General features: G+C 41.0%; 1 protein-coding gene across 1 annotated transcript in view; it reads right to left on the reverse strand.

Moving 5' to 3' along the window:
* The window catches only part of dock5 (dedicator of cytokinesis 5), a 30,800-nt gene that overhangs the window by 4,970 nt on the left and 9,395 nt on the right, over positions 1-16,435 (reverse strand). The window contains exons 11-39 of the mRNA XM_030774705.1: positions 15,564-15,636; positions 15,096-15,238; positions 14,526-14,651; positions 14,177-14,301; positions 13,039-13,137; positions 12,556-12,628; positions 12,228-12,331; positions 11,506-11,686; positions 11,290-11,387; positions 10,885-10,974; positions 9,736-9,836; positions 9,377-9,511; positions 8,477-8,588; positions 8,182-8,252; positions 7,808-7,914; positions 7,129-7,265; positions 6,555-6,650; positions 6,137-6,235; positions 5,871-6,041; positions 5,635-5,735; positions 5,335-5,393; positions 4,789-4,943; positions 4,354-4,439; positions 3,398-3,554; positions 3,079-3,119; positions 2,879-2,969; positions 1,739-1,858; positions 1,399-1,488; positions 613-717 (exon numbers count right to left, since the gene is read on the reverse strand). Of these exons, the coding sequence (XP_030630565.1) occupies positions 613-717; positions 1,399-1,488; positions 1,739-1,858; positions 2,879-2,969; positions 3,079-3,119; positions 3,398-3,554; positions 4,354-4,439; positions 4,789-4,943; positions 5,335-5,393; positions 5,635-5,735; positions 5,871-6,041; positions 6,137-6,235; positions 6,555-6,650; positions 7,129-7,265; positions 7,808-7,914; positions 8,182-8,252; positions 8,477-8,588; positions 9,377-9,511; positions 9,736-9,836; positions 10,885-10,974; positions 11,290-11,387; positions 11,506-11,686; positions 12,228-12,331; positions 12,556-12,628; positions 13,039-13,137; positions 14,177-14,301; positions 14,526-14,651; positions 15,096-15,238; positions 15,564-15,636 (3,146 nt within the window). The remainder of the gene's footprint in view (positions 1-612; positions 718-1,398; positions 1,489-1,738; positions 1,859-2,878; positions 2,970-3,078; positions 3,120-3,397; positions 3,555-4,353; positions 4,440-4,788; positions 4,944-5,334; positions 5,394-5,634; positions 5,736-5,870; positions 6,042-6,136; positions 6,236-6,554; positions 6,651-7,128; positions 7,266-7,807; positions 7,915-8,181; positions 8,253-8,476; positions 8,589-9,376; positions 9,512-9,735; positions 9,837-10,884; positions 10,975-11,289; positions 11,388-11,505; positions 11,687-12,227; positions 12,332-12,555; positions 12,629-13,038; positions 13,138-14,176; positions 14,302-14,525; positions 14,652-15,095; positions 15,239-15,563; positions 15,637-16,435) is intronic.

A 16,435-nucleotide genomic window follows, 5' to 3' on the forward strand; every position in this document is an offset into this window, starting at 1 on the left:
AGGGATGAGTAGAGAATTTGGCGTCAAGGTTCACAAAATAATGCCCATGAAAAGCAAAAACATTATCTTCTAGTTATAGTAATTATCCAGAGAGAAAGCACTTTGGCTGCACCTTCATATGGGTGTTCAGTCTTTCTTTGGCCTTCACATGAATAATGCATGGTATACTCTTTACTCAGCCAGATTCATTTTGTTATGTCTGAATTCTGTTTCTTTTTTTTTTTTTTCCCATTTATAATCATAACCAGCCAAAGGAAAACCCGTGGACATGAGGTTGTAGAGAGGGAAAAAAAAGACAGTATGAAAATTAGCTTACTTTGCAAAGTACTCAGAATAGAAAGAAATAACTAACAGAGAGGTATATGTGCCTTAGGGGTCCATGACCGAGGTCAGAGATCAGAGGTCAGATGACTGCTACTTGTCAGGACATCTTGGCAGCTAAAAATGACCACAATCATGAACACCGTTTTGCCTGAGACGTCGGTCAAAAAACTACTTTGTTGCCACAAACAACCCCCATATCAGTAAACTGCGTATATGTAAAACAAAGTCAAACTGAGTTGAACTTTGTCAGCTGAACCAGCAACTGTCCACTATGGAGGCGCTACTCACCCGGAGAAAAGATGGGAAGCCCTGGCCATAATAGCCCACTGCAAAGTACTCTGGCTGAGGCCTCATGGCATGCATGATGTTCTCATAGTACTGCGTCTGCTGTTTCTGCACACACATTAAAAGAAAAGAATTAACACGAGTCATTAAAGATACATTGAAATTTATTGCTATTAAAAAAAGAAAAAGAAAAAGAAAAAGAAAAAGGCAAACTGGTGACAACATGTATAACAAGAGCAAACCAGTGAACCAAAACTGCTGGCATTAGCAGTTAACACCAACATCAAAGAGGCAGAGTTCAAGTTTCGTTAGCTGTATAAAATGTACAAAACAAAAAAACATCTGATCTAATGATAAGATCAAATCTTAAAAGCCATAAAAGAACACACGCCCATGAAAATTTTCACACTGAACCACCCATGTTTTAATTTATATGAAGCTATGAAGCTATTCTCAAGAGAAAGCAGAGAGTTGAGATGTTAGCGAGAAAAACTGCTAACTGTTATCTCTATACCATTTCCTTCCTTCTCAGCCTGTAATTTGCCCCGTGTTTATTTCTGGAGTTGGGGCTCTATGTGGCAATCAAGTTTACACCATCTTCAACACTGGCTTGGGGGCAGTAAGCACACTAGAAACAGTGTGGTAATAACGAGGTTCATATGCAACACAAAGCAAGAGGAACGTTGCTCCGGTTCAATGAGCTTTCCATAATATTCCTTTTTTGACATGAGGGAGAGTTAGACAACCCTTTTTGCTGTTCGTCACTAAGGTGGCATGATATTATCTTACCAGCAGCTGGCTGAGTTCCAAAAAGTCAAACATCTGGTTCTCGTGCATCTTGGCCAGCTGTTTCCCCATTTCAATGGCCTTCTCCCACATCTGGAGCACAAACCCACAAAGAGAACAAACGACACCATGAGAGAAGGAGCTTCACAATCGAAACGAACACCTGAGAGACGAAAGCGCAGGGCCACACAGGGCATAACGCAATAAGCGCAAACAGATGGGCTGCAAGTCAAAGAGACAGATAATGGACGACGGCGGATGGTCAAGATCTTCCGACGTCGACGGGGGTATTAAAAAAAAAAAAAAAAAGGGTTCAACGAAGTTTAATTTAAGTTTCACTCACTTTGCCCTTGTCCAGGTAACACATGATTTCTTGAAAGAGCCTCTCTTTCAGCTCTTGTTGGGTCCAGACATGCGAACCATTGTGAGGGATGAGATGGAGTGCACATGGTTTATCAGACCACTGAGAGAGAGAGAGAGAGAGAGAGAGAGAGAGAGAGAGAGAGAGAGAGAGAGAGAGAGAGCAATTAAAACACAATCAGTTACTAAGCCGGCCGTTTCCGCTTCGCATATTCACAAAGTCACTTGATTTATGTAAAAATTAAATAAATAAATAAATAAATAAATAGAAAGGTTGGAAATTTGATTACGACGCAGCAACAGTTTGGGAACCAGCATAATACAACCACCATTTATGTATCATAAGGTCTGTGGACAGTTGCGTAAACATCAAACAGTGTTCATTTCAGGTGAATTCCTCTCGCCTCATGAACAGGGACTAGAGAGTATATTACCACGGCAGGTCCATCCCTTGAGTATTAGGGTTTCAGAACAATCCCCACGTGAATGCTACATACACAATACCAGGTAAAAAAAAAAAAAAATAGTTCAGATGATATAATAAGTCTAGCAGGCCTTAAGATCTCATATCTGCTTTTATTTGCTCTGAAAACCACACGGCTTAACGCTGGCAGGCAACAGCTCTATTCTGGGTTTCGTTTGATTTAGACTGATATGCGAAATAAACAAGGAAAGGAGTTGTGTATATATATGTAAAAAAAAAAAAAAAAAAAAAAAAAAACCCTTGATCAAATGGGAACAGCAGCAAAATTCACACACATTTCAGGGAACACTTGTTCACGCGCGCGGGATATTTTTTTCGCCGCGACTACAGACTTATTTCTTTACTGTCACAATTAGGGTTACAACTGAATCGTTATAAACGCACTGTTAGATGATTGTGTAAAGCAGTGTTTCCAAACCCATTCCTCGAGTACTCCTCGCCTCCAGTTATTTTATAACTCAAAAACGCCAGAACATCTGATTCAACCGATACGGCGCTTGATAATTTAACTATCGACCGAATCACGTTCGTCAGCGCGGGGCTGATAGAAAAATGTTCAGGCGCTGGAGTTATCTGACTGCTGGGTTGAAAAACACACACACACAGAACGATTTGAGATGATGGAAAAAGAGAGGAAACCTCAAGTAGCTCAGCGTGAAGCAGCAGGGTGTACGCAGCCTCCGTGTAGTTCTCACAGTCCAGGTGTAAGTCACGCAGCTTATACAAGTACCTGTAGAAAAACAGGCCCGGGTCAGACAGGTATGTAGTAACAAGAGGCTTCAATCACAGTCTTAATATATCAATCACAGTCTTAAGAAACACAGTTATTATAAACTCACCGAATGTAGATGTCCTCCCTCTTTTTCTCTTTATAAAAGTTCTGTAAACATAAACACAAACAGACAACGTTTTATACCTATATGTGTGTGTGTGTGTGTGTGTGTGTGTAGATATATATATCTACACACACACTTGGCGTTAATTATCCAAATTTGCATCAATTTAATGACTTTATACACATTGCAAATCACCCATTAACACCCAGAGCGAGGTACACTGGAGTCAGGTCTCGCTGTTAGCCGTTGCATAAACACGGTGTGATACGTTTGTCCGGGGGAAGCGTAGGACGCGACACGGTTCAGAAAGGCTTTCACTCACCAGCACGTTGACGGTGCAGCCCATACGTAGCTCAGGGCTTTCGTCGTGTGTGATGGTGCGGTAAGCCAGCAGGTTCTCCAGGAGACTGCTCAGCAACAGGGCCAGTTCCTCCCCAGACTGGGCCAGGTACCGGTGCCGCCTGCAGTGCTCCAGAAGGCTGATTGTATAGACCACAGAGACAGAGAGAGAGAGAGAGAGAGAGATGGAAAAAAAAACCCCACATTCATTCACAGTCTGATTCCAGCGTATATGTCATATCTCCCAGAATCAGGTTCTTCTGCTATTTCTCCTCAGTGCTGAGGTATCATAATGCTTTGCAAGATATTCCTGTCGCTATAGGGCATTTGTATGTTCCTTACATGTCTGGAAGTTCACTGATTTTTCTTCACAAGCTGAAATTTAATTCGTGTACTATTTTATTCTAAATAGCTACATTAAAATAATAATGAGTTACTCCATACCTAGTAACTGTGGTCTGGAATCCATATATAATGCTACAATATATATATATGCAAATGTTAACATATGATAATAAAGCATGAATGCACACAAAATATAGAGTCGGGTCAACCAATTAATCTATAAAATGCTTTTTACCACTGTATAATAGCAAGCTATTTGAAAAAAAAAAAATTAATAGATTTCTCAGAGAGTCATCATTTCACTTGACATCATAAATCATTCAAACAAAAGGGCTATATTTCAGGCTTAACTGGACACTGCGACAGGCAGAAAATGAGATGGAGCTTCACAAGGCTATTGCCTGGACTTTTCTACCTCATAACATTCTTTTACGGGTCTTCTCCCCCCCCCCCCTCAAGACTCTGCCAAACTTATTTTCTCTTATGTTTTAAAACTAATTTGCTCTGTGACAATATTGTAAAAAGTACATTCCCAAGTAAGCAGTACGAGGGTTCAGCTGATGGGATGTATGTTTTATGGTGACGTGAGCTCACATTTTCTCAAGCAGAATTTTGTACTGCTCATCTCCTCTGCCACCCTCCACCGCTTGATCCAGCTTGGTGATTAATTCATGTTCAAACTGCAAGATATAAATGTGCACAGACAGACAGACACACAGACACACACGCACACACACACTTTTCAGAAACTTCACACACACACACACTTTTCAGAAACTTCTTTTTTTTTTGCTGCCAATACTCTACATCTCACTAACACTCATTATCGCCTACATTAGGCTAATCTATGCCAGACTCAATAGCTTTGCATATAAAAGAATAAGTTCTTTTTAAAAAAAAAAAAAAAAAAAAAAAAAAAAAAAAAACATTTCTAGGTTAAGCTATGCAAAGCCAGAACCGTTAATGACTAGGCTATTTTGAAGCTATTTTCAGCTCAGCTTGCCGACTCGAAGGGCTGCGGTATCTCACCTTTTGGAAGGTGTGGATGGTACTCGTGTGCTGTTCACACTGCATCATGTCAAAGAAGATGGGGATGAGGGCCTTTCTCAGCTCGGGCTCCGGCACCAGCGTCGCCTCCAGGATGGGCCCCACCATATCAGGGATGAACTTCATCTTGTGTTGCGCTGAATGTCACAGTCGGTTAAAAGTGGGCCAATGCAGCGATGATCTCATTCCACATAAATAAAAACCTCATTTGTGTTTCACTGTTGTCTTTCTATTCTGTCAGCGCGGACTTTAAAATTCACGGTATCAAACCGAATGCCGGATGAACACAGTTAAGCACTTCAGGCCTAACTTCTAAACATTTTTTTTTTTTTAGTTAGAATATTACAAGCCGAGCTGTAATGACGCAATAAAACCTCGTTTCGTTTTTTTTAGAACCGGCGATATTGTTTATTACGTTGCCAGCCAAACGAGTTCAACATCCTGGGCCTAACTCCTCATAGCTGACTTCTGTAAATGTGGTCTTTCTGTCTGCTAGAGATAAAAAGAAGCCAGAGGAAGGGGCCTTACCAAGATTGTACCACATATCCCTGAGCTTGAAACCAATACTTTTTCTCATGTCCCCGTACCTGTCGGAAAATTTGAGAAGGCAATCTATTTTTGAAGGCGTTCAGAAGTTTCTTTATACAGAAGCACAAAAATATACACATACGCGCACACATCCACATACACACACACACACACACAAAACATTATGAGAAGGCATATTGAAGTAGTAAACACAGCTGAGGGACACAGCAGGCTTGCCACTTTCATTACTAATGTAACTCTGTTGTTTTTGTGGATATGACACGGGGCAGAGGAGCTCACTTGTTGAGAATTTTATTGCGCTTCTCCAGAGAGAACGATTCCAGCTGCAAGGACTTGTGGGTTATGAATGCAACTATTAGATGAAAGTAGTTGTTCCAGAGCTGAAAGAAAAGGAAAAAAAAAAAAAAAAACATGAAATGAACGGACAGCAGGAAGTTAGTCTGACACGTGACTTGGTCCAAAAAAAAAAAAAAACAAAGTAGCGTGTTTAACGCTGCAGAGTTTTAAAGACTTACCTGCAGCTGAAAATGAGCTTCGTTAAGAAAGTACTGGTTTAGGACGTCAGAGTACTTTTCTATGGCGCGTAAAAACACCTTCATCTGCAGCAGGTTCATGGTCATCCAATCAGACGGAAAGACGTCACCCATCAAGTCTTTAAACATGATGAACGTTTCCATTAGGAAATCCTGTAAGGGAGGTCAATCAAATTGCATTTAAATGTATCATATCATATATGCGTATGCTTATATGCGTATGTTTATTTCACTTCAGGCAGACTTACTATAATGTCCTGTCTGGTTTTAAAGGTACTAATGTAATGTGTGTAGTGAGAGTCCTCCATTTGTTTCAGGATGGCTGTCATGCATGCCAGGTAATGACCCTGAAAAACCAGACAGCTTTTGTCAACAATCCTTTTTATTACTCATTCAGGAAAAAAAAAAAAAAAAAAAAACAATAAAAAAAAATACAGTTGCGCCGTAAGTCCCTAGAACACAAACAAAAGCCGCCGCAGCAGAACCCTAAAGCCCCACCTGAACAAGTTTCAGAGAAGAGAGCGTCGGATTTTATGTACGAGCTCTCATCTTCTGAAACAACACAGCGTACGAGTCAACAATAAAGGATTCTTTTTGTCAGTCCACATCGGGGAGAGCTCTCGGTTTCCAGAGCGTTCCGTTTCAACGGGCCGCGGCCACACTTACTATGAGTGGAGAACTTCGGTCCATGCTGATGACGGTACGGTTGACGCGACGCAGCAGACGCTCCATAATCAGCTGTACATGATTTCCGGTGGGACCCTGCGAAAAAAAACGAAAAAGAGAGATAGGAGGACAGAATAGGGGAAAAACTGAGTGGATAGAGGAGTGCCAGTCAAGTGTAGCTGGTGAAACCCCCCCAACGTAAATGCTAACAATTAATTAGTCCCAACAGAAACAGCCGTTTCAATTATTGACCCTATGGCTTACCCACGCAATTAGGACTGTAATTATGAGCATGTGCAATTACTTAATGAGTGACTCCGGAGCTAATGACTCCTTACGTGACACTCTTCAACAAACATTACCCAACACACTCCTACATGTCATTACAATAATAATAATAATAATAATAATGATAATGATATCTGAACACAGTCCAAAATCAGCCACGAGGGGGACTCTGAAGCACTATTGTCAGCCGTGTCACTGTGTCTTTGTTTTTCATCTTCGGGGCCAGTTAAGGAAAAGGGACACACATCTGTGCCGATTTCTCCTGGTAACACTTGCAAACGCTCACCACATCTTTGCGGTCAAGCACATCCAGCACGGTGCTAAGCAGCTGAACGCAGGCCTCATAGTCCGGCTTGTTAGAGTGGTCGTCAAGCTGGCCGCTCAGTTGGTCGGCGAGTAGAGGAAGGAGGACATCCCGACAATCTGGACAGAGGGAGCGAAAAGCCTAAATTATTCTCCTTCAAAAGCTAGATAGCTATTGCTCGCAAGATTGCAGCGATATGATTCAGCGAACCATTATGATAAAGACAATTATTTTAATAATCTGCAATTGAGCGCTTTGATTTCCAGCAATTTCCACACATATGCAAAGTGCTCCCTATTTTGGGAAGATAAAGGGGGTGGGGGGGGGGGGGGGGGGGGGGGGGGGGGGGACACCAAAATACTGCAGAACGTATGTAGTCCAAATGAAAATCTATTATATTGAGTCCATATCATTTTAATTTTTATATCCCATATTAAATACAAAAAAGGCAGTAAGGAAGATTTGTCTGTCTCTCTGCAGTCAGTGGATTAAAGCCTAAATACAATGCAATTTACATTTTTCAGTGGATATGAAAGATCTATTATCTGTTCTCTCCAATGGTACTAGGGTATTACAGAAATGAGAAGAATTTTCTTCATGAGGAGTATGAGTGGACTAATGAGTAGGCTTCATTTTGTAGACTAATGTAGCGATGTCTCACCTGGCTGTCTAAAAAGGTCACTCTCCACCATCTTTACCATACAGCCCAGCTTTTGACGTACCAACTGAGAGTCGGGAATGCTCTCGATAAATTTAGTCAGGAGCACGCTGATAGACAGAGGAGAGGGCAGTTAATTCAATCACACTGCACACTTAATAGTCCTCACATTAAAATCAAGTACTTAAAATATTTCGTTTAAGCCATCTTAGGTGGCATTTCAGAATTTTGTCGTTAAACTATTCCAATTCATGTCTAGACAGCTGACATATGAATATGAAGTTACAGTGAATCCTACAATCCAACACAGAGCACGCGCATGTCTCATTGGCCAGAGCGCGGTTTTCTGTGAGCGTGTGACAGACTATGGGCTTTACCTCAGTTCCACAGGGTCAAAAACATTCTGGAGGTCATTAATGATGGTGGGGAGGTATTTTAGTATGGCCCCCTGCAACACAGAAGCACAAATCAATGTAATGTAAAAGGAGCCATAGTATACTGATCTGGCCTAGTATGTTCTTAAGACCATTTGATCCTCGACCGAGTGCATTCAGTTGTCTGTTGGGAATTAGACCACATTCTTTGTCGAATGTGAAAACTGCTGGTGCCTCTCACCACAACTGAAGCATCCTTCATCCCCTTCTCTGTTTTCTCCGCCTCTGTCAAACTCACCTTTATCTTCACACCTTCATCCAGAGGTCTGTCCATCAGAGTGTTGAACGACAGAAAGAGTGAACGAATGGAGTTGAAAAATTCGTCCCCGTCCTCACTTGTCCCATAAAACCTAAAGTTCAAATGTGGGGGAAAAAAAAACAAGGTCACACACATTTGGACTAAGGCCCAAAGGTAAAATGTTCCGACATTATATTCCTAAGTACAAAAATTGAACTCATACACGGTTAATGATGAAGGCAGATTGTTGTTAAATTGTATGTCTTTAATTTACAGGTTAATCACAATTAGGATAAATAAACACCCTAAAATCCCCAGATAAGAAATGGTGAAATAAGGAATGTTTCTTAAATGAGCCGTGTGCAGGTTTTTCAATCAAAGCCAGACATATGCCCAATTTGTGCATGAGGCCCAGAAAGTCTGATTACAAATTAATCAAAAGTTTCTACCATTAATTCAAAGATTACTTTTTTTAACTTACTATTTGCAGAAACTAGAGTTGAAGACCGTTGGAACGCTAAATGAAAACAAATTATTCGCAGAACTACTCTAATTTCATTAGAAGAGGATTTAGGATTTAGAGAAGGATTAATGAGGAAACTGAACTAAACCCCCCCCCCCCCCCCCCCCCCCCCCCCCCCCACTCCCCCAAAAAGTCAGTTTGTCCACTTTGAAAAGAACATTGGAAAAAAAAAAAAAAAAAGAAGACAACAGTTTAGTAAATGACAAAATGGAGCAGACTCAGGCCAGAGAGGAAAAAAAAAGATTTCAGATAACTGTCGTAAATCCGAAGAAAGCGCACATTTTTATCCTCACTTCTACGAACCAAAATGCCCTCTAACAGCTGGGAAACCTGTGCACAGCTAACATCATTAGAAACTAATAACGGAGAAAACCCACCTGAGATAGAGCACCCGGGACTGAACTATGAAGCGGAAGAGGTACTTGAAGGCTTTCAGGGCAGCATAGAGCCTCTCGGTCAGACCTGGATCCTCTGCGTGACCAACATAGTTATTTAATACCTTGGTCAGCTTCCTGCAACAGCGGTAAAACAAAATGTTTGAGGGAAGGATGTTCACGGCTATTGAGATCAATGGTAAACCATGAAAAAAAAGGAGTAAACCCATTTCAAAATGAGGTGGGAAAAAGAGAGAGAGGTTGCTATATGTGAGGAGGGAATTAAGAGGAGTAAGAGAACATTCAGAGAGATGAAAGAGATACAAGAGAAGAGAGGAGCAAAACAGATGGGGACCACTGACGTGTAAGCCAAAGTAGCGCTGAAGTGTTTGTTGATGTAGGTCTCCAAAACCGGGTTGAAATGCTGGAACTTTATGTCTCCAATCAAAGAGATGATGAATACCTATTAGAAGAGCAATAGGAAGGTCTTCTGAACAGTGCATCTACTCAAACAATATTAATGTAAAATATACAGATAGAGAACTCTTTGAGACGCTATAATTCTAAACCTGAAAAATAGTTGGACAAATACTCTTGGAAATGAAAGCGGGGGGAAAAAAAAAAGGTGGATGCTTCAGGCTAGATCAGTTGAGGACATCAGAGGGAATCCATGGTATTCTGAATAAAGGAAGCTAAATCTTATTATTTATTTAACTAGAACAACTCTGTGAGATTGAAAATCTGTTTTAAATGGATATCTGATCATGACACACAAACACAGTCCTGAGTACATGATACATAATGGAAGGAGGCTACATGTTTCCACTCCATAATGGATTAAAAAAAATCATTTAAAGAAATGAGCAGATGTAGCTTTATCCACTGTTATTATTGTTACACACTGGTGGGCATGTAGGAAACAGGCTTTTCTTTCATCTCAAAGTTTAAAAAAAAAAAAAACAGATTTATTTCAAATATAAAGACCCAATTTCATCTTAAGCTCCTAACATGAGATTATAAATACGGGTTTGTCACTCATCCATGTTCACAAATGGAAGCAAAAGAAAAATCTCTAAATTGATTTACCCTTGGTTGAGAAATTGTTTAAAAAATCTCCGGTTAGACAAGAGCAGGCTTCAGAGAAAAAAAAAAAAAAATCACACAATTGCTATTTGTCATGCGTTTTAAACCCATGTTAGACAGAGCAGTCTGCAATGACTGAAAATGAGTTTGGCATTCTTGAACAGCTTGACTGGAGTATAAGCCTTGAGAGCACGAGTTTAAAAAAGCGTAGCCATAACAACACTCCCTATAAAGGAAAGCATTTTCCCGCTGTCTATCCGTGTGTCAAAAGACAGCACAGCGACGTCAAAGAGCCATTCCAAGGAAAAAAAAAAAAATTTAAAAGATATAACGCATTCTTCAAACCTAAGCTTTCTCTTGAATAGCGTACAGAATCTCTATATGAAACGTTCCCCTAAGAAAAGTTCTCCAGAAGTTCACCAGCTCACCAATGCATTAAACACCAGAGTATCGTAAGTGTCCTTCTCTGAAGTGTCCATCATTATGTTGAAGAGGGCATCGAGAGTGTCCTGGAGAAACTGGAGGAACAAGAAATGAGGGAGGCATATGAATGGTGGGATTCAAAGCAAAGGCCGTCACAAGGACAGAAACTGTGTAGTGGTAACAGAAGTGGCCTGGCAACCAGATGGTCGCGGGGTTTAAATCCCTTGAGTGAGGCACTTAACCCTAATATTGTTTTAGAGATGCGTGCTGCCTCTCATACAGATAACAGTAATTGGACGTAGCCCTGGAGCGAAAAGCATTAGTTCAATCAACCCTTCTCACCCTGAACCCCAAGCATTAGCTTAATAAATCCTTTTTTTTACACTAACAGTGCCATCCAAAAGTCTAACCTTAACAATCTCTCCGCCGTCCACTTCCATCAGGCGCTGTAAGATCTCTTCAAGTCTTTCTGGGTTAGACCGCCAATTGAGAAGCCCTAACAGATCAACTGAACCAGAGAGAGAGAAAAAAAAAAAGGGGGGGGGGGGCAATTACAAATTTAGCCCAAATTGGGGTTTTACACGTTAATGCATCCTGAACCACTGAGGGTTTCATACAGATCGTACCATTCTGAGTGAGCTTGGTTGAGCAAGTAAGGCTGGCGATCTCAAAACTGTCTTTGGTAACAGGAATGACACCAGAATGATGAAACTGTTTTCCAGTCTGACGTTCCCTCTCTTCAACCTCTACGTAAGAACCTGGCAATGTCAAATAGGTTTTTTCATCCTCTGTCTTCTTTGTATCTACCTGGAACAATTGGAAGAGGGCAACTTACAAATTACAACAATTAGAGAAAAGAAAACAACACAAAGAAAATTTTTAAGCTCAATTCAAACAGACAGAGAGGGAAAGAAAATTTCATCTTGTCACTTCATCTTAGTGTAAGACACCACTTTTCCATTATGTTTGTCCTGGCATTGCAAAACCCCCCCCCCAAAAAACAAAGGACCTGTCACTGTTAAAAACACACAAAAAAAAAAACCCTTTCTGGATCAGCTGGCTTTAAGAGTATAACAAAGCATAGACTCCATCAATGTTCCCTCTGGTCTTGTGCCACTTTCAGATGGAACCACTTGATAGCAAATGGAAAAAAAACGAAAAAAAAACACTTATCTACAGAGCATCTGAAGAAAATCTGTGAAGCAAAGAAAAGGCTTCACCTTTGTTCATGGTCATCTAGATGAAAAAGTTCTTCCTCTAATAACTCATGGTTTTTTTCCACTGAACAGCTCATCAAAGCATTCCAAACCATACCCAGCACACTCATTAAAGAGACATGCAGGCTCACCTTGTATACGATGAGGGCATGTTTGCCATCTCGAAGCGTAGTACCATCAGACTTCATCAGCCGAATAAAAGCCATGCCAAACGGCTTTTCCGACTTGTCTCTGGCTGGAAGAAACACACAGATGTATTAAGAAACACAAACAAATCCACACACACGAACACACACACACACACACACACTGACTAAACGTTTAACACTTGATGGAGAACATACATCTGAAATTCTTCAATAATCATGAACAAATGCCATTTAAGTGCTTCAAGGTTCTTAGATTCGAGATGCAATCAAAGACTGCAAACGAACAAATAAATAAACAAATGGTACTCACAATCCTGTGAGGATCTGTGTCTAAACATGAATCTGAGATGACAACGACACACATCTTCAATTGGAATGGCCACCTTGAACAGGAGGAATGAGCGCATGTGAGGCTAAGGTTATAATGTGTTTCGCTTAACCAGGCATAGCTTCTTATGTCGGCACTGTTAAAATTCCCTTTCTGAGATCTTCAGCTGCGCCATTTGAAAGAACGGACAAGTCAAAATGACTTTTTGATTTTCAATCTAAAGTGAGCCCATCGACAGTTATGAGAAGCAGATTTGGATCGCGAGTCTGCCAGTGAGGATACGATCATCTCCAAGAAAGTTTTTTTTTTTTTTTTTTTTATTCCACAATTTCCACGTCCTCGTTTCTGAAGCCAAAACAGTTCATTGAATTACAGCGTGTGGTGATAGGTGTAATGAGCTAAGACAGGGCCCCGGTTGTTCAGGGCCACCTGTAGGCTCTGGACTCCAGTAATCGGTGTCTCTACCTTGATTGTTTCATTCCAGCAGGGCTGCTTGACTTGGTAGTATATAACTGACTTGTACTCCGTGATCCCGTCATAGCCAGCTCCAGGAAATATGGCTTTCTAAACAGTGAGGAGAGAAGAGAGTAAGGAGGAGGTGTGAATGAGGTCAAAGGATGATGGTCACATACTCTGTCTGCACCGTATTTAACTGTATAACAGAAAACAACTCATTATGTATTTGCAATGAGATGAAGAGCTCATACAGAGCTTTTATCTAAACTTTAAAACTGACTCCGCTGATATGCATCCCTTTCATTTTTACGAGTATCTTATATTTTCTCTTCTACAAGTAAAAAAAAACAAAACAAAACAAAAAAAAACAACAAAAAAACCCAAATTACAACACAAGTCTATGTTCACACAATATTTAACTACAGTAAAGGTCAAAAGACACTGAGGAAGCAAAAGAGTCCAAAAATAATACAACGGTCTGCATTCATTAAACAAAAGCAGAACTGCCTCAAGCGATCTTTTGTATCATTCTGAGGAACTTGGTTTATGATAGCAAAAAAACCCAATACCACTGCACCTGCTTTCCAGAGACAGATATGTTTTCATTTCTAAAACGGCATACTTCTCTCTGTCAGCTGGGTGTCATATCAAACATCAAGAGGGTGTTTTAAGAGCAGTTTGTCGAGTACAGAAAAATAGTTTCGCTCAGAATCCTTCAACACCGCATACCCAGCAACTGAACTGCCTGAACTGTCAACAAAACTACCAAAGACAATACACACACACGCGCGCTCACACACGCGCTCACACACGCGCTCACACACGCGCTCACACACGCGCTCACACACGCACTCACACACGCACTCTGATAAAACAAATTTTGTCAACCAAAGAGAGGAGAATTCATTAAAAAACAGGTTTGAATGGGACAGCATCTATACACTAATGCTGATGTGTTTTTTCCCCCCTCCTAAATAGCTCAGGGCAATTTCAATTTGATTCTTCAAATTAGATTCTGGGAATGAGCTGGCAAGCGAGCCGCTGTGTGACGACGGAGTTTATCGAGAAACAGAATTTATGTTGAGAAGAGCTCTAGAAGTGAACCGGCGTGACACGGCAAGTACGGCGCGGAAGGGAAAGCCGTTACCTCCATCACATTGCCCTCATCATCCAGCACGCTCATCATGACTTCCACGTTTTTAGGGGTTTTCTTTTTGCCGCGGTCAAACTCGCCCTGAACAAGCGTCACGTAGATGTCATTCCTGACGTTTCCTGCGTGGACACAAACAACTTCCAATTCATCACCACAATCGGGGATCATTTGATCGTCATGCATCGGATCGATAGGACATAAAAACGAAGCGCAGTTCGCGGCTTTCTTTTTTTTTTTTCTTTTTTTTTTACAGTTTGTTCAAGTCAAGCTGATGGTTGAATTTCCATGTCTGGATATTCCACGTCAGAAAAATACAAGCATATTTAAAAAATGAGGCACCAACCTGGTAAGATGATTTCAGGAAAGCCCATTTTCCTGACAATAGCAGTTGAGCGATCAACCAAGTGGGGATAGTCCTTTTCAACCTGGGCCAGGTCTCCAGGAAGAAGTTTCAGCGTCACAAAGAGTCCTGAACAGCCCAGGCACAAGTAATCATCAGGTGGAACACATATATTTGCAACCAGCGCTGGCATATAATTCATCTAGTAATTGAACTAGCTTGCTAACTAGTTCAAATCAGCTGACTCAACAGTTGTACTGTCAAGTATGTAAATTACTTTAGCTAAGACCCCAAAGCAAGATTTTCTAATGAATTTTAAACAAGGAGGGTTTCTTTCAATTAATCAGCATTTTTGACAAATACTTCTATACTTTCTTTATCCGTATTCATCAATTTTTCCAGCAGTGAGATACTTCCCCCCCCCCAAAAAAATATTACATGGCAAGACCGTAGTTAATAACCCTAGCACGAAGCCTGGGAAATGAACATGGAATAAATGAAGTTGAAAACTTCCTGTTTTTGTACTACATAAACTAGACCACCAAAGAAGTTTCTCTCAGTCTGTCTCTTTACCCTGGCCTTTATGGTTGACCTCCCGAGTAGCGATGACCTTGTTGAAAACGGCAGTGAGGGGCTCGTTCTCCCCGATGACACGCGATGGGATCAGAGGAGACATTATCAGCTGTCTCTGTCGGATGTACGTTTCCATGGCAATCCTGGAGGGAACAACAATGGTGAGGACAACAATCGAATAAAAAAAAAAAAAGAATACAGCAAACACCTGAGATCACATACTTGACAGTCCTTGACAATAAAAAAACGTATTTGCTTACAATGCCCAACAAAAGATAAGAGATGAGAATCTTGACAGTCCCAAACCCGGTTTACGTCGCTCCGAGAAGCGAGCCCAGAAAAACGCAATGTCAGTTTTACATCCTTTATAATTGTATGTACTGGGACAGCTTGCATTTCAAGAGCTCAATGACCTATGCGAATTTCATTAAAGGAGCTGATCAACTTCAAGTAAGTGCAAGAACTCACTGCTGGAAGGGTATAAAATGCTGCTTATCATCATCGTCTGCTTTCCCGTGGGCAATGTCTGTGATGTCCATCACTATGAATAAACAACATGAGCACAATATGAATCCATTCTTAGCACCATTTCAATTCAAACCCTGACAGGTGCGAAGCGTGATTCCACATACAGAATTTGTTGTTTCTTCCTCTAACTCAGGCTAGGATAAAAAACAAAAATTTCCCTGTCACACAAGGAACAATAAGGTCACTACGGAAAAAACTGGGCTGATTGTCTGTGAATATGATCATACATGAAAACAGAAGACAAACATCAGAGGCAGACTCCAAGAATTCATTACCCCAGCAACACAACCACTACCGCGTCAGCTACAACATATTCATTAATAATTATAATGAACTCATCTCAAAACTAAGAGAAAAAGATCTACAACGCTCTCTCAGTGGCCCTTGAAGACCAGGATTGAGTGCACCTGCTTTTAGTCAGTCTGACGGGCCTTTGGCTGAGACTGCTGACTCTGCCTGTCCTTTAATATCACGATAGCGTTTCTATCCGGCCAACATCGCTCCGCAGACTGCTTGCGCGGTCTTTGTCAGGTCTCTTTGCACCTGCCAGCCTTAAACCCGAGGAATCAAGTTGCAGGAAATACAAACAACCGCAAAAAGAAAAAAAAAAACCCCAGAAAGCCTCGGATATATGCTGTTCTCAGTGTTCTGCTAGCCATGACCTTGAACTCCTCCTTGCAGGAGAAGCCATGACACTCGACAGTGCAACTTTTCCCCCATTTTTAATGGAAAAAGAGAGGCTAAGCCATCCGATTCCCTCCGCTGCTCAGCTCAAAGTTTGCCTGGTTAGGAAGAAGAAGAAGAAGAGGAGG

Source organism: Chanos chanos, chromosome 1 (genome assembly GCF_902362185.1).
Source record: "Chanos chanos chromosome 1, fChaCha1.1, whole genome shotgun sequence".
In the NCBI taxonomy this organism is placed as follows: domain Eukaryota; kingdom Metazoa; phylum Chordata; class Actinopteri; order Gonorynchiformes; family Chanidae; genus Chanos; species Chanos chanos.